The following is a 14,574-nucleotide window of genomic DNA, read 5'->3' as shown; positions in this document are numbered from 1 at the left end:
TTCTTCAGTTACATTTTAAAGGTGTATTTTACACAAGGCATGGGGGCCAATCTGGATCAGGACCACGTTGCCTGGGGAGGGGTGGTTTGATGCAACCCCAAAACTCCCCTCCCCAGCAGTAGCCAAAATTAAATAAAAAACGCTTCCTTAGGAGCCAAAATGTTTTTGTTTTGCTTTTAATTACCAGTAACTGCTATATAAGGGACGTGGGTGGCGCTGTGGTCTAAACTACTGAGCCTAGGGCTTGCCGATCAGAAGGTCGGCAGTTTGAATCCCCATGACAGGGTGAGCTCCTGTTGCTCGGTCCCAGCTCCTGCCAAACTAGCAGTTCAAAAGCATATCAAAGTTCAAGTAGATAAATAGGTACCGCTCCGGCGGGAAGGTAAACAGCTTTTTCGTGCGCTGCTCTGGTTCGCCAGAATCGGCTTAGTTGTGCTGGCCACATGACCCGGAAGCTGTACGCAGGGCCGTCTCAAGCAGGCCGGGCGCCCTGGTGCCGTGGCACGGAGATAACTCCAGTGCCCCTGCCCTGGTGGGCATGGGCGGGCGCAGCGTGGCTTCCGCGCAGCGCCCTCCCTGCCGGCCCGCGCCACCGCAACTACCCCTAGAGCCGGGCCTGGCTGTATGCCGGCTCCCTTGGCCAGTAAAGCGAGATGAGCGCCGCAACCCCAGAGTCATCCATGAATGGACCTAACGGTCGGGAGTCCCTTTACCTTTACCTTTAACTGCTATATGGCCAAGGGGAGGGGTGAAGCTGTGGAGGGTAGGATTACATGCAATTCCAGTCCTGATGGGGGCAGGGGAAGGGGGGGGTGGATTTACTTTTGAGTAACACCATATATATATATATATATATGTATGTATGTATGTATGTATGTAGTTGCTCACTACATATAGTATTTTAAAAAAAACAATATGCAGTTTGACCCCAAAACAGCTGGAAAGGGAAAATGAACCAGACGTGCTGAAAATAAAGTAAAATGTGAGCTTTCTATTGTTGCACTTACATTTTATTAATGTAAGAAGTGTATTTAAACCAAACTGGTACCAAAGCTGGCCTCATACAACCCCGGCCGATCCAATGGAGCCTTTAAATGAGTAACCTATGCATGGTGCAGTTTCAGGATGCCAAGTAATCAACTGCTAATAAACCAAGTATCTACTTTCTAATAGTCTAGGTTTAATTTTTCATCAACAGAGCTATTTTTATTATGGGAAAAAAAACATGTTTCAGTGCGAGGCTCGCAAAAATATTTCTGTTGCACTACGGGGTGGAATAACATGACTGGCGATACATTCCTAAACTACAGTATAATGCTGTGTTATTTTTAACCTCTTCCAATTAAGAGGTATTGGACAAGAAACATGAATGTAAGAAATAGGGAAAGGAGAAAGAAGGAAAGAAGGAAAGAAAGAAAGAAAGAAAGAAAGAAAGAAAGAAAGAAAGAAAGAAAGAAAGAAAGAAAGTCATTAGCTATTATGGAGCATGTTAAAATTCTACACGAGGGTGTGTGATTTTATTGAGCTTGCTATTAAAGCTATCTTCTTATGCCACCACATTTGTTTATTGTTAAATAAGAAAATGTTCTCTTTTTTTGTAGATACAGTTTTTGCTAACTGGTAATAAAGAAAACACTTCTTCTTCCCCTGCATATTTCCCATCTTTCTTGTTGTTGTTGTTTAGTCGTTTAGTCGTGTCCGACTCTTCGTGACCCCATGGACCAGAGCACGCCAGGCACTCCTGTCTTCCCCATCTTTCTATAAGCGCACAAAGAAATATTCTCATGGTTTTTTGGGGGGAGGGATTTGAAGGTGATTCGGAAACTGCAATTAATCCAGAATGCGGCAGCTAGACGGGTGACTGGGAGTGGCCGCCAAGACCATATAACACCGGTCCTGAAAGATCTTCATTGGCTCCCAGTATGTTTCCGAGCACAATTCAAAGTGTTGGTGCTGACCTTTAAAGCCCTAAATGGCCTCGTTCCAGTATACCTGAAGGAGTGTCTCCAGCCCCATCATTCTGCCCGGACACTGAGGTCCAGCACCAAGGGCCTTCTGGCGGTTCCCTCTCTGCGAGAAGTGAGGTTACAGGCACAGGGCCTTCTCGGTAATGGCACCTGCCATGTGGAACGCCCTCCCATCAGATGTCAAGGCAATAAGCAACTTTTTTACTTTTAAAAGACAACTGTTTAGGGAAGTTTTAATGTTTGCTATTGTATTGTTTTTAATATTTGGTTGGAAGCCGCCCAGAGTGGCTGGGGAAATCCAGCCAGATGAGCGAGATAATTATTATTATTATTATTATTATTATTATTATTATTATTATTATTATTATGTCACATAGTTTTCCATTCTCTATTTTGAGACAAAATGAAAAATGGTGTTTACTGTCTTCTTGATACATACAGAAATTTTAACAAGATAGACATGGGAAAGTATTAGGCATGTATTGAAAGGGTTTTTAACTTGTCTGAAATCTTGCTTAACACACACACACACACACACACACACACACACACACACACACACACACTTTGGTTTAGGGCTTCAAGGTGCTAAGCCTAGCTCCATTCAGTTACCAGCCACCTGCAGTTTTCAACACTGCTATATTTCCTTAAAACCACCTGGAATGCAAACATCGCAAGCGGTTCTGAATTTGAGAGTGCATTCCCAGATTTGCGGTTTTTAGCTCGGCGCTCTTAACCGCCTCACCACTGTCGCCGCAAGCAGGTCTAAATATCAGATAGGAGAACAAGGCACCTTCTTCTTACCAGAATATTTATATTTGGCAAATCGCTATCTGATTAGGAAACTCGTTGCTTCCTGCTCGTTACCCATCGGACCACAGAGATCCTCGAATTCAAAAAAATGCCAAAATGAGTAATGTGAATGTACACATAATTGAAGGTGGCAGCCATGCAGAAAAGTTACCGCTAACGTAATATGCCTGCTGCCCCACTGCTCAAATCTTACTATCACTTCCCCTGCGGTTCAAAGCCATCAGCGGGTCAAGGGATCGGCTTGCTCCATCTCCTCCATCTTTTTATCCACCGCCCACCAAAACTAACGCTCTCATTTGGATCATGCTGTTCTTAATTTGGTTTAGCTGAAGCAGAATGATATGATGATATATAGAAAGAGGAGAAGAAAGCATGGCAAAGAATGAGAAGGACAAATTAGGAAGCAGGGAGAGAGACTTGCAATTACATACATGCTGGTGAAATGTTATTTCATTACAATCAGGGTCGGCAGGGGAGGACACAGATGCACACACCATAGCAAAATGCCACTGTATTTCTGCAGGGTCGAGGCTGAACTCCCCCCCCCCCATATTTTATTCAAGTTGGCACCCCTGGATGGGTTTGGGCCAGTCACTCTTTGGTCTTGCTCGCATATCACAGTAAAGGCCTGTGGCTTACTAAAAGGTAAAGGAAAAGGTACCCCTGACCATTAGGTCCTGTCGCAGACGACTCTGGGGTTGCACGCTCATCTCGCTTTACAGGCCGGGGGAGCCGACGTTTGTCCGCAGACAGCTTCCAGATCATGTGGCCAGAATGACGAAGCTGCTTCTGGCGAACCAGAGCAGCGCACGGAAACGCCATTTACCTTCCCGCTGGAGCGGTACCTATTTATCTACTTGTACTTTGACGTGCTTTCGAACTGCTAGGTGGGCAGGAGCTGGGACTGAACAACATGAGCTCACCCCTTCACGGGGATTTGAACTGCCGATCTTCTGATTGGCAAGCCCAAGGCTCTGTGGTTTAGACCACAGCGCCACCCACGTCCATCTGTGGCTTACTAGGACTGCCCAAACATAGAGAGGAGCTTATGTCCACTTTATTCCTCCCCAGTTCTTTTAGTGTGGTACAGCAACTAATCCAATGGACTGAGGAACAATGGTGGGAGCCTCCCCCCCCTTTCTGAACCAACGGGCAGGGGACAGTATTGATTTAGAACAGTGGTTTGCCTAAGGGCATAATCCAGAGGGGGAAAGCTGGGAAATACTGGAATAGCTAGAAGAGGAAACATCAGAAGAGAGTCAGCTGGCAGATTCAGTGTCCTTGGATAGCATTCCTGACACCACCACCCCCCCCCCGCTTCGCCTAGGACTAGACGGGCTCTGGGAATCATAGAACAGAAAGTGCAGTGGCAGCAAGCTCAGATTACCCGACATAGGAGTGATGTAGATTAACGGGGATGGAGGGGGTGCACCTTAACTGGGAGCAACACCATTTTTAGAGAGATATGCCTTCCTTTGTCTCTCACTGTGATTATTAAAGAAACTAACTGGTAAGAACGCTCCTTTTCATTTGATCTGCTTAATTACTGCCACCAGGGGAAGGATCCGATTCCCCAAAGCCTGACATCCAAAGTATGGCTTAATGTATTGTCTCAACCCAGAAACATGGGTCAGACCTCTTCTCATGTACCACTGTCTGTAACCTCAAGTCATTTTCTTCTATTGATGCCACCAGCTGCTCTCAGGGATATCGTTCTGCTGGAGACAAAACTGCCCCCCCCCAGTAGAAAGTATTGGTGACCCCAGTTCCAGCTTTCTTGGGGGGGGGGAGGTGACATCATGTAAATGTTCTGGGAGGAAGTTCCAGATGGCTACTCTGGAGAGCAGTTTGTTACCTGCCGATTCAGTTAACATTATGTTGTTATGATGCATGTTTTATATGGTCACATTTAATAGCTATGAAGAAAATGTTATATTGTTGTTGTTTAGTTGTGTCTTGACTCTTTGTGACCCCATGGACCAAAGCACGCCAGGCACTCTTGTCTTCCACTGCCTCCCATAGTTTGGTCAAACTCCTGTTGGTGGTTTCGAGAACACTGTCCAACCATCTTGTCCTCTGTCGTCCCCTTCTCCTTGTGCCCTCCATCTTTCCCAACATCAGGGTCTTTTCCAGGGAGTCTTCTCTTCTCATGAGGTGCCCAAAGTATTGGAGCCTTAGCTTCAGGATCTGCCCTTCCAGTGAGCACTCAGGGCTGATTTCCTTAAGAATGGATAGGTTTGATCTTTTTGGAGTCCATGGGATTCTCAAGGGTCTCCTCCAGCACCATAATTCAAAAGCATCAATTCTTTGGCGATCAGCCTTCTTTATGGTCCAGCTCTCACTTCCATACAGCACTACTGGGAAAACCATAGCTTTAACTATACAGACCTTTGTCAGCAAGGTGATGTCTCTGCTTTTTAAGATGCTGTCTGGGTTTGTAATTGCTTTTCTCCCAAGCAGCAGGTGTCTTTTAATTTTGTGACTGCTGTCACCATCTGCAGTGATCATGGAACCCAAGAAAGTAAAATCTCTCATTGCCTCCAATTTTTCCCTTTCTATTTGCCAGAAGGTGACGGGACCAGTAGCCATGATCTTGGTTTTTTTGATGTTGAGCTTCAGACCATATTTTGCGCTCTCCTCTTTCACCCTCATTAAAAGGTTCTTTAATTCCTCCTCACTTTCTGCCATCAAGGTTGTGTCATCAGCATATCTGAGGTTGTTGATATTTCTTCCGGCAATCTTAATCCCAGTTTGGGATTCATCCAGTACAGCCTTTGGCATGATGAATTCTGCATATAAGTTAAATAAGCAGGGAGACAATATACAGCCTTGTCGTACTCCTTTCCCAATTTTGAACCAATCAGTTATTCCATATCCAGTTATTCTTGTAGCTTCTTGTCCCACATAGAGATTTCTCAGGAGACAGATGAGGTGATCAGGCACTCCCATTTCTTTAAGAACTTGCCATAGTTTGCTGTGGTCGACACAGTCAAAGGCTTTTGCATAGTCAATGAAGCAGAAGTAAATGTTTTTCTGGAACTCTCTAGTTTTCTCCATAATCCAGCCCATGTTTGCAATTTGGTCTCTGGTTCCACTGGTTGCACTTCTGGGAGTTCTCGGTCCGCATTCTGCTTAAGCCTGCCTTGTAGAATTTTAAGCATAACCTTGCTAGCAAATGTTATATATTAGCTGCCATTTTAATTTTGCATTATAAGAACTCATGTTGCTTTTTCTGGTCTGGTTTTCTAGCATGACCAACGGTATGGGAGTTTCATGATTAGATCTCACAGAGCCTTCTTCCTTGTTTGAAACCAGTCACAGGGGGAGGTTTTTGAGTTACACAGGTGGTCGCATGGCAATGAGGCAGTTAACCTTTTCTCCCCATCCCACAATGCAGTGTGCTCAAATTAAAAATGCCACCATGGTTACTGTAAGGGGCAAAGCGTACAGAGAGCCCCCTCCCATCCTGAGGAGCAGCTCCTCCACCATCAGTAGTGCCAGCGGGGAGGGGGAAGAGTCAAGTGAGGAAAGAGAAAGGAGGAGACGGGGCTCTGGCAGCATAGGAGAGCCCCTACTACATGTGGGAGAGGAAGAGAGTGAGGGGGGAAAGGGGGAGAAGGAAAACAGGGAAAGGAGGCCCTTTTCCCCTCCGGTTCTGGAATTACACAGGAGAAGACGCGGAAGGCGATTTGGCGTGCCCAGACTCTTATGCTGGAAGAAAACGCGGAACGCGCTATTCCAGGGTTCTCGTTCGGACTAGAAGGATGTATCCTGTATAGCTCTATCACTGTAAATAGACTGCACATAATAAAAGCATGAAAAGGCAAGAACGTGCAGAGTCGTTACTCTAGAGTAGTCACAACGCACACCCTGTGACAGTTACTATTAGCCTGGGGTTGGGGGCAGACATCTAACTTTTTTTCTCCTTCCAGAGCTAACAGAAGCTTGGAGAGAGGGATTGGGGAAATCACATGCTGGAGAAAGTTAAAATCCTTCCCACCAGCTGTGCAAACCCTATTTTTCCCTTCCTTGCCCCACAGCTACTTTAAGCAAATTGGAAGGTCTAGTTTGGCCCCAGGTAATGTGACAATAAAGAGACTTTCAAGCATCTTGAAATCTACCCGGTGTAAATATCTGCCATTTCTCTTCCACAAATTGATTTAAGGAGCTATATTATTTGATCTACAATAGGCAGAATGTCATGAGCCATACATATACATAAATACACACATACCTGTATATACAAAAGATGTATAAGGCTTTTCTTTTTAAAAAGTGTAACGCAGATAAGGTACAGTAAAGTAGAAATGAAATATAAATGTAATCATACATACTTGAAAATGAATTTTGTTTTCTGAGATGCCAGCACTTCGCTGTGTGCAGCAAGGTCCCAATCTTCTGAAGACGAGGGGGTCAAACCCTAAAGAGATTTTGAAAATGTGCATTTTAATGTTAAATATCATGATTTGGATTCAGAGCAGTTGTTAATACTTATGAATTACACTCCAAACCGAAAAACAAACGCCTAGGAATTCCAGCCTTATTGATGCCAACGACGGCTTTATACCTCTGCTGCGATAAGACTTGAAAAAGACATGATCTGATGTTACTTTATTTCCACTGTTCCACAAAGCAGTTAGAATGGTAAGGCTGGATAGAAATGGGGGAAGCAACTGAGACACAAGCACACAAGCCCCACATGTGAGCAAAAAGTGGAACCTGGAAAGAGGAGAATTTCCTTACAGCAAATCCATTTTAAAAATTCCTCATAAATGTGACTCAGTCCAATGTAGACATGCTTTTCTGCAGGGGCCTCCAACCCAGCAGTGGAGGAGAAAGGAGGGAGGGGAGATTATTGGCTATTTCCTTTCCTCCTCCATGAAACCTCTCAGCTGCTCTGAAGGGTACCCCAACCCTCAGAGGGTCCCCCAGAGCAGATTTTCAGAGAGCTGCAGGAGGGGATTTGCAAAACCACCACCTTCCCCCGTCCTTGTGAGCAGAACTCTGCTTCTGAGAAATCTGGATCCGAACGCTTGTTAAATATCTCTTTAAAAAAACCAAAAACTTTCAACCTGAAAGGAAAATAGGAAGGATGTCTCTGTCAAAATGAGCCTAGAGAGGTCAGGCATTGGTCCTTGCTGGTCAGAAGGATTATTGAGGAAAATCTTGGAACTGTAGGGAAATTATGGTTAACAACAACGCACATTGTTTAAATGGAAACATTATCAGGATGAGCATGAAACTAAAAACATATTTTGACATGGCCTTACCGTACTTTCATAAATGATATTCTAAAACGGACAAGACTAACTTACTGGGATAGAATTAGAAGCATATTGAACTGAAACTGAATCTGAATGTCACCTTCTAGTTCAAGCCACTTTATATAAGAAAATAATTGTGGCTGAAAATGTCAAGATTAATTAGTGAAGTCCTGTTTCATCCAGAGGATCAACGCTGATACAGAGCGATCTAATTTCAGCTATAAATGATGTAATATGAACTAATAACACAGCAAACAACAGATGAATAAATGACTGTTTTTCTCACAAGGGATTTCAGGGTAGTAGAATACCTTGAGATGAGCCGATTCACCTTATCTATATACTAATACCAAGTCAAGTCCTACACCGTGCTCGCACTTATCCACCAAAAACACTATATATGCATCCTCTTGAATGAGGTTTCAAAACTATTTGAAATTTTGCAAACCTTTGATACTGAAAAAGCCCTGGAATTCTACAGCTAGTTCAGAGCACAGCTGAAAAGCTTTTGACTGGGAATAACCAGCAGAATCAAATATCTTCACCGATTCCTGGCCTGTTTCAAAGCACAGTCTGAAGTGCTAGTGCTTACTTTTAAAACCCTAATGTATACTGTTTGGAATCGGGCATACATGAAGGAATGCCAAGCATAACCACATCAACCTGCTCTCCTGCTAGTCACAGACCCTTCTTCCGGAGCTCCTATCTTTAGAAATTACCGTAGTGGCCCGAATATAAGCCGCACTCCCCCCCTCCCCCCAATTCCAATCGTGAAAAGTTAAAGTGTGGCTTATATTCAGGGCCGGATTTACGTTTGATGAGGCCCCAAGCTACTGAAGGTAATGGGGCCCTTTATATGTCCAGCTGTCCTTTGTCAACAACAAATTGTCACTGGTTTTTTGTGTTGAATATATGCTATATGGTAATTTATGGACCTAATAGCTATCTAAAGCCATTTGCACATGCAGAATGTAGGCACCCTATATATAGAAATGAGCAAACCAGTGATATTTTAGAGAGCAAGCTAGCAGGCTTACATCATAGAAGCCTACAGGATGCAAAACACTTTTGTTGTATGTACAGGTGAAACTCAAAAAATGAGAATATCATTGAAAAGCTCATTTATTTCAAAACCTTTTGAGGCTTTCCCTCCTTGTGGAGGGTCTCAATGATGGCTTTCTGCACAACTGTCAGGTCAGCAGCCTTTCCCATGATTGTGATTCCTACTGAAGCAGACTGAGAGACCATTTAAAGCAGGCACCCCCAAACTGCGGCCCTCCAGATGTTTTGGACTACAATTCCCATCATCCCTGACCACTGGTCCTGTTAGCTAGGGATCATGGGAGTTGTGGGCCAAAACATCTGGAGGGCCGCAGTTTGGGGGTGCCTGATTTAAAGGTGTTATGGATTGAGTAGCTAAACACTATTCTAATTTTCGGAGATTGTGAATTTGGGGTTTTCTTCAGCTGTACGCCATAATCATCACAATTACAGCAAATAAAGGCTTGACATATCTCGCTTTGCATGCCATGAGTCTATCTCCTATATTGGTTTCACATTTTAAGTTGAATTACTGAAATAAATGAACTTTTCAACGATATTCTAATTTTCCGAGTTTCACCTGTAGGTTTTATTTTATTTGTTTTTTATCTTATATTTTGGAAATGTACATCCAGGTTTTTTCTTTGATTTTTTTGGGGGGGCCACCTAGAGAGTGGGGCCTTAAGCTATAGCTTGTTTAGCTTATACGTAAATCCGGCACTGCTTATATTTGTGACCTTATGCCACTGGCAAAGCAGCGCGGCTCCCTGCCCCCCCCCCCACCGCGAAGCAGCACGGGGCAATGGCTCCCAAGCCTCCCCCAAGCAGGCGAATTTTAATGGTGTGGTTTATTTGCAGGTGCAGCTTATATTCGGGCCAATACGGTATGTGGGGTGACTGGGAAGAGGGTCTTCTCAATGGTGTTATTCTGCTTATTGAGTTCTCTCCCAAGGAAGGCTTGCCAGGCACAGAGTTTCCCTCTGGGGTCACCAAGGAAGTTTTTTTAAAAATAAATAAATAAATAAATAAATAAATAAATAAAATCCCTAGACTATTTTTATCCATAAGATACAATCTATAAAATATAATAATAATAATAATAATAATAATAATAATAATAATAGCAATTCTGTACAGTGGTACCTCGGCTTCCGAAGGTGATCCATTCCGCGGTGCTCTTCAGAAGTCGGAACCTTCGGAAGTCGAAGCGTTCATTTTGCGCATGCGCAGAACACACGCGCGGCAAAAAATACTTCCGGGTTAGTGGACTTTGGAAGTTGAAACCTTCGGAAGTCGAGGCACTCATAAGTCGAGGTACCACTGTACATAAAAATGTAGATTTATACGGATCTCCCAGGCTTTTAATCAGCAATTAATTTTTGCTGCTAGTTTTATTCGCTATTTTAATTTTGTTGCATCTTTTCTTTTTTCTCAATTTTTGTAGTGAAAGCTGCCCTGAGATACGAAGGTCGTCAAAGAAATGTATTAATAGGTTTTGAAACTGCATTGGTTTCAATGGCAGAGATGAACGCATGCAAAAATATTTCCCCAATGACCTCAATGGGACTTCTGAGGAATTCTGGCTAGATCGTGCTCCACATTTTAAATGCATTACAGGTACATGCAATTGCAAGCACAGTCCAACTTAGCTTTGTTAATAAATCTAGTGTTTTTGCCACCTTCAGACTTAAATTTGATAGTTTATCTTAAAATCCATCAGCTAATTTGGAAGCAAAATGTCCTACTACTGAAGAAAACATTGCTATTAAAAGAAATCCTGAAGGATCTATAAATATATTTTAAATCCTCTCTCTCTCTCTCTCTCTCTCTCTCTCTCTCTGTGTGTGTGTGTGTGTGTGTAAAGAGACAGCAGAAAACAACCTTTAGCAAAGTGTGATTTGTTCTAATAATTTAGTATAGAATTCAGTGAAATAAGAACTGAAGTAGTGTATTATGCCCTGAATACCTAAGCGACTGGATGGTTTCATATCAAATGGTGGCATAACCTGCACTGAAACAAAGCAAAATAATTATTAAAGATTTTTTTAAAAAAATAATGAGAAAAAGCAGGTTATATTAACATTTGTAAGTAATGAGATCATGATGCAGAAATTCACGGGACAAAAAAACCCAAAAAACCCAGCACAGCTACAAGAACCCAATAAAAGGTTAATTAAAGAACATTATATAATACATCATCAGAATCATAAAATTATTAAGACAACAACCACCAACAGAAAAGCTACTGCTAATATGCCTAATTTGTAATTTATTTATTTATTAAAAAGCATGAACTCGCACAGGCGACTTCATTTCGCATTAGGAGATATGCTTACTGACAACAACAACGTCTTCAGGGGTTCAGAGGGTTTAATTGAAGCATTGCTGTAAAGTAATGACTGCATACTTAATTAGAAGAAATAAAAGTAAGGAAACAAATTGTTGTTGCTTAGGCGAGCACGACATCGACGCACAAAAACGGAACAGGTGAAAGACAATATATTACATCAGGGGTAGGTAAACTAAGGCCCGGGGGCTGGATGCGGCCCGTCAACCTCGTAAATCTGGCCCGCGGACCCTGCCACCTGCTCAATCAGCCCCCGCACACTGCGGACGCCTCACCGCGCAGGGACTGACTTTCGCGACGCTGGCACAGCTTCTGGGCAGGTGGTGACGCTGGCGCGACTTCGGTTTGGCTGCAGGAAGTTCCTGCAGGCAATCTGAAGCCTCCCTGCCCACACACTGAGGTAAACCCAGTGCGGACATGGACGGAGAGGGCGGACGGCAGGTCCGGGCCACGCCATGGACGTCGTGACGGGCACGTCGCGGGTCTTCAGCCAGACCTTGGCGTGCCTGGTAGCCCCATGCCTGGCGCCCGGCTCGGCGGTGTTGGGTGAGCTGCGTGCCGCCTGCCCGCCAACCTGGCCTCGGACCACGGGCCACAGCGCGTGGTGCACGCCACCTGGGAGCTCCACAGGGATGGGCCGATGGAACGGCTGCTGCTCATCAACAACACCGGTGAGCGGGTGGCGCTGAGACGCGCTCCTGAGTGCATGCAGAGTGTGTTCCTCCTCCAGGTCCGGAGGCAGCTGGGGGACTGGCTTGCAGGGTCTGAGGGACAGTGGACCGGCCCCCTGGTGAAAAAGTTTGCTGACGCCTGGATTATATTACCCCTAGGCTTTTTAGAACATGCCTTATAGCCCCAAGCATGGAACACAGGTGGTGCTGTGGGTTAAACCACAGATCCTAGGGCTTGCCGATCAGAAGGCCAGCGGTTCGAATCCCTGCGATGGGGTGAGCTCCTGTTGCTCGGTCCCAGTTCCTGCCAACCTAACAGTTCGAAAGCACGTCAAAGTGCAAGTAGATAAATAGGAACCGCTACAGCGGGAAGGTAAACGGTCTTTCCGTGTGCTGCTCTGGTTCTCCAGAAGCGGCTTTGTCATGCTGGCCACATGACCTGGAAGCTGTATGCCGGCTCCCTCGGCCAATAACGCAAGATGAGCGCCGCACCCCAGAGTCGGTCACGACTGGACCTAATGGTTAGGGGTCCCTTTACCTTTACCCATAGCCCCAAGCACTGAAAAGATCCTCACCTCTTTACCCTCACAACTGTGAAGAACACTTGTCTGTTCAACTCAAGTTCTCGGGTTCAAACAGGAAAATGACAGATACGAAGTATCGTGGGTCTGAGCTCAACATTGCTTTCCTTCTAAAAAGTACACAACTTCATTCTGGGATGCTGCAATGCTTAGGCTTTGCAGCTATGTAACGTTGCCTTTGCCTCATCCAGTATCCCCAGGGCCACCCCTCAAATCACAGAAAGTCTTTTCCCCCCCTAGTGCTCAGACTTTCTAGACAAGAAGTTTATGTATTCTTTCTGCACTTTCCCTCACCACTGGGATTCTCACCCATGCTTAATTTTTTTATTTTAAAAAACTCCATATTTTTCCATGTATAAGACACCCCCTTGTATAAGACGCCCCCTATTTTGGGGGACTCCCAAAAGAAAACACCCCTAAGCACTACCCATGTATAAGACGAGCCCCAATTTTAAACCTAATTATTTGTTGTTGTTGTTTTTAAAAAAATACCTAGTCTTATACACAGAAAAATAAAGTATATCCATTTTCATAATCTACCTGTCGTAGGGTCCTGAGCGCAGAGATACATTAACAGAATAAAACACTGCATATAAAAACTGAACGCTGAAAATGCAATATTAACAAAATGCAGAACAGCAGGGTACTAAACAAATAATATTGTTCCATGCTGCTGCGATGACTTATGGTTTTAAGCGATGCACGAGGGTGGATTGGTTTATTGCCCAGTTTTGGTTGCCCAGTTTTGGTGCCACGGTGTCTCTCCCAGCCTAATTTCCTCCAGATGTGATGGAAGTTGTGGTCCCACAGCACTTGGGAAGACCAGAGATTGGGGACAGGCTAGTTGAATACACCATGAACAAGACAAAGCAAGGTTCGGACAAATGTGCTCTCTTCTCCCTGTGTGCCCAAGAGAATGAGTTCTGAAGCTCTTGCTTCCTCTTTTGAGTAAGCACAACCTGTCATGTTGTCTGGATCCAGAACTACAGCTAATTTTAACTATGGTTGCTTTGAAACAGGGTGGATAAAAATCCATGGGGTTTTTAAAATAAAAAATAAAAAAATCAGATTTTTAAAAATAAAAATCAGATTTTTAAAATAAAATGCTTTTTTTGGGGGGGGGGAATCTTTCAAAAGATAGTTTTCTATTTAAGTTACATTGTAGTCCAAAGGCTACTCATCAGGAAATAAGAACTTGTTTTATGTTTTTCATAAGTGCTAAAACTCAGTCTAAGTTTCCTTGTTTTAAAATTGTTTAACCACATCAGTTAACAAACATGGATACATATGCTATCATGCTATTGTTTTAATTAAATAGTTTAAATTGTTACTAATGATTATTTTTCTCCTTCGAATAAAGTACAGCAGAAAAGTTGTCCAAATACGAACAGTTAACTTATTAAACCTCATAATGATTTCATAATTATCGGTCTATGTATTTCTAATAGTATAACCAAATCAGTAATTTTTGATATAACTGTAAAAACTACGGTGCTCTGAAAAATTATTATTCAAAAATTGAAACCTTCATCTGGTTGTAAACATTAAGATTATGCCAGCAAGACTGAGTCTTTCTGTAAGAAAAGAAATGAAAAAAAGATTTAAATCAAGTCTTACTGACTAGTGATTTAATTCGTGATTTAAATCGTGATTTAAACTGATTTGATTTAAATCAAATCCACCCTGCTTTGAACAAGTCAGCTTATGTTCAAATGCTTTGAAGATGCTTAAAAACAACAACTAGCCACAGTCAATTTTAACCATAATTTATATGAAGTGGAAGCAAAAGTCTCAGAAGGAGCATCTGAGGAAAGAGGGGAGTGCAAAAGTCCAAGACTTGCCAACATTTACACCCTATTCATGCATGCTCTACAGCAGTTGTCCTCAACC

At 43.4% G+C, this 14,574-nt stretch overlaps 1 protein-coding gene across 2 annotated transcripts in view; it reads right to left on the bottom strand.

Annotated features, from left to right (window-relative positions):
- PARD3B (par-3 family cell polarity regulator beta) overlaps positions 1-14,574 on the bottom strand; it is a 539,269-nt gene that overhangs the window by 383,946 nt on the left and 140,749 nt on the right. For both annotated transcript variants that reach the window (XM_060281957.1, XM_060281959.1), the window contains exon 5: positions 7,115-7,200. In XM_060281957.1, coding sequence (XP_060137940.1) covers positions 7,115-7,200 — 86 coding nt within the window. The remainder of the gene's footprint in view (positions 1-7,114; positions 7,201-14,574) is intronic.

The sequence above is a fragment of the Zootoca vivipara genome, chromosome 1, assembly GCF_963506605.1.
Source record: "Zootoca vivipara chromosome 1, rZooViv1.1, whole genome shotgun sequence".
NCBI lineage: Eukaryota > Metazoa > Chordata > Lepidosauria > Squamata > Lacertidae > Zootoca > Zootoca vivipara.
This window is presented reverse-complemented; position numbering and strand designations above follow the sequence as displayed.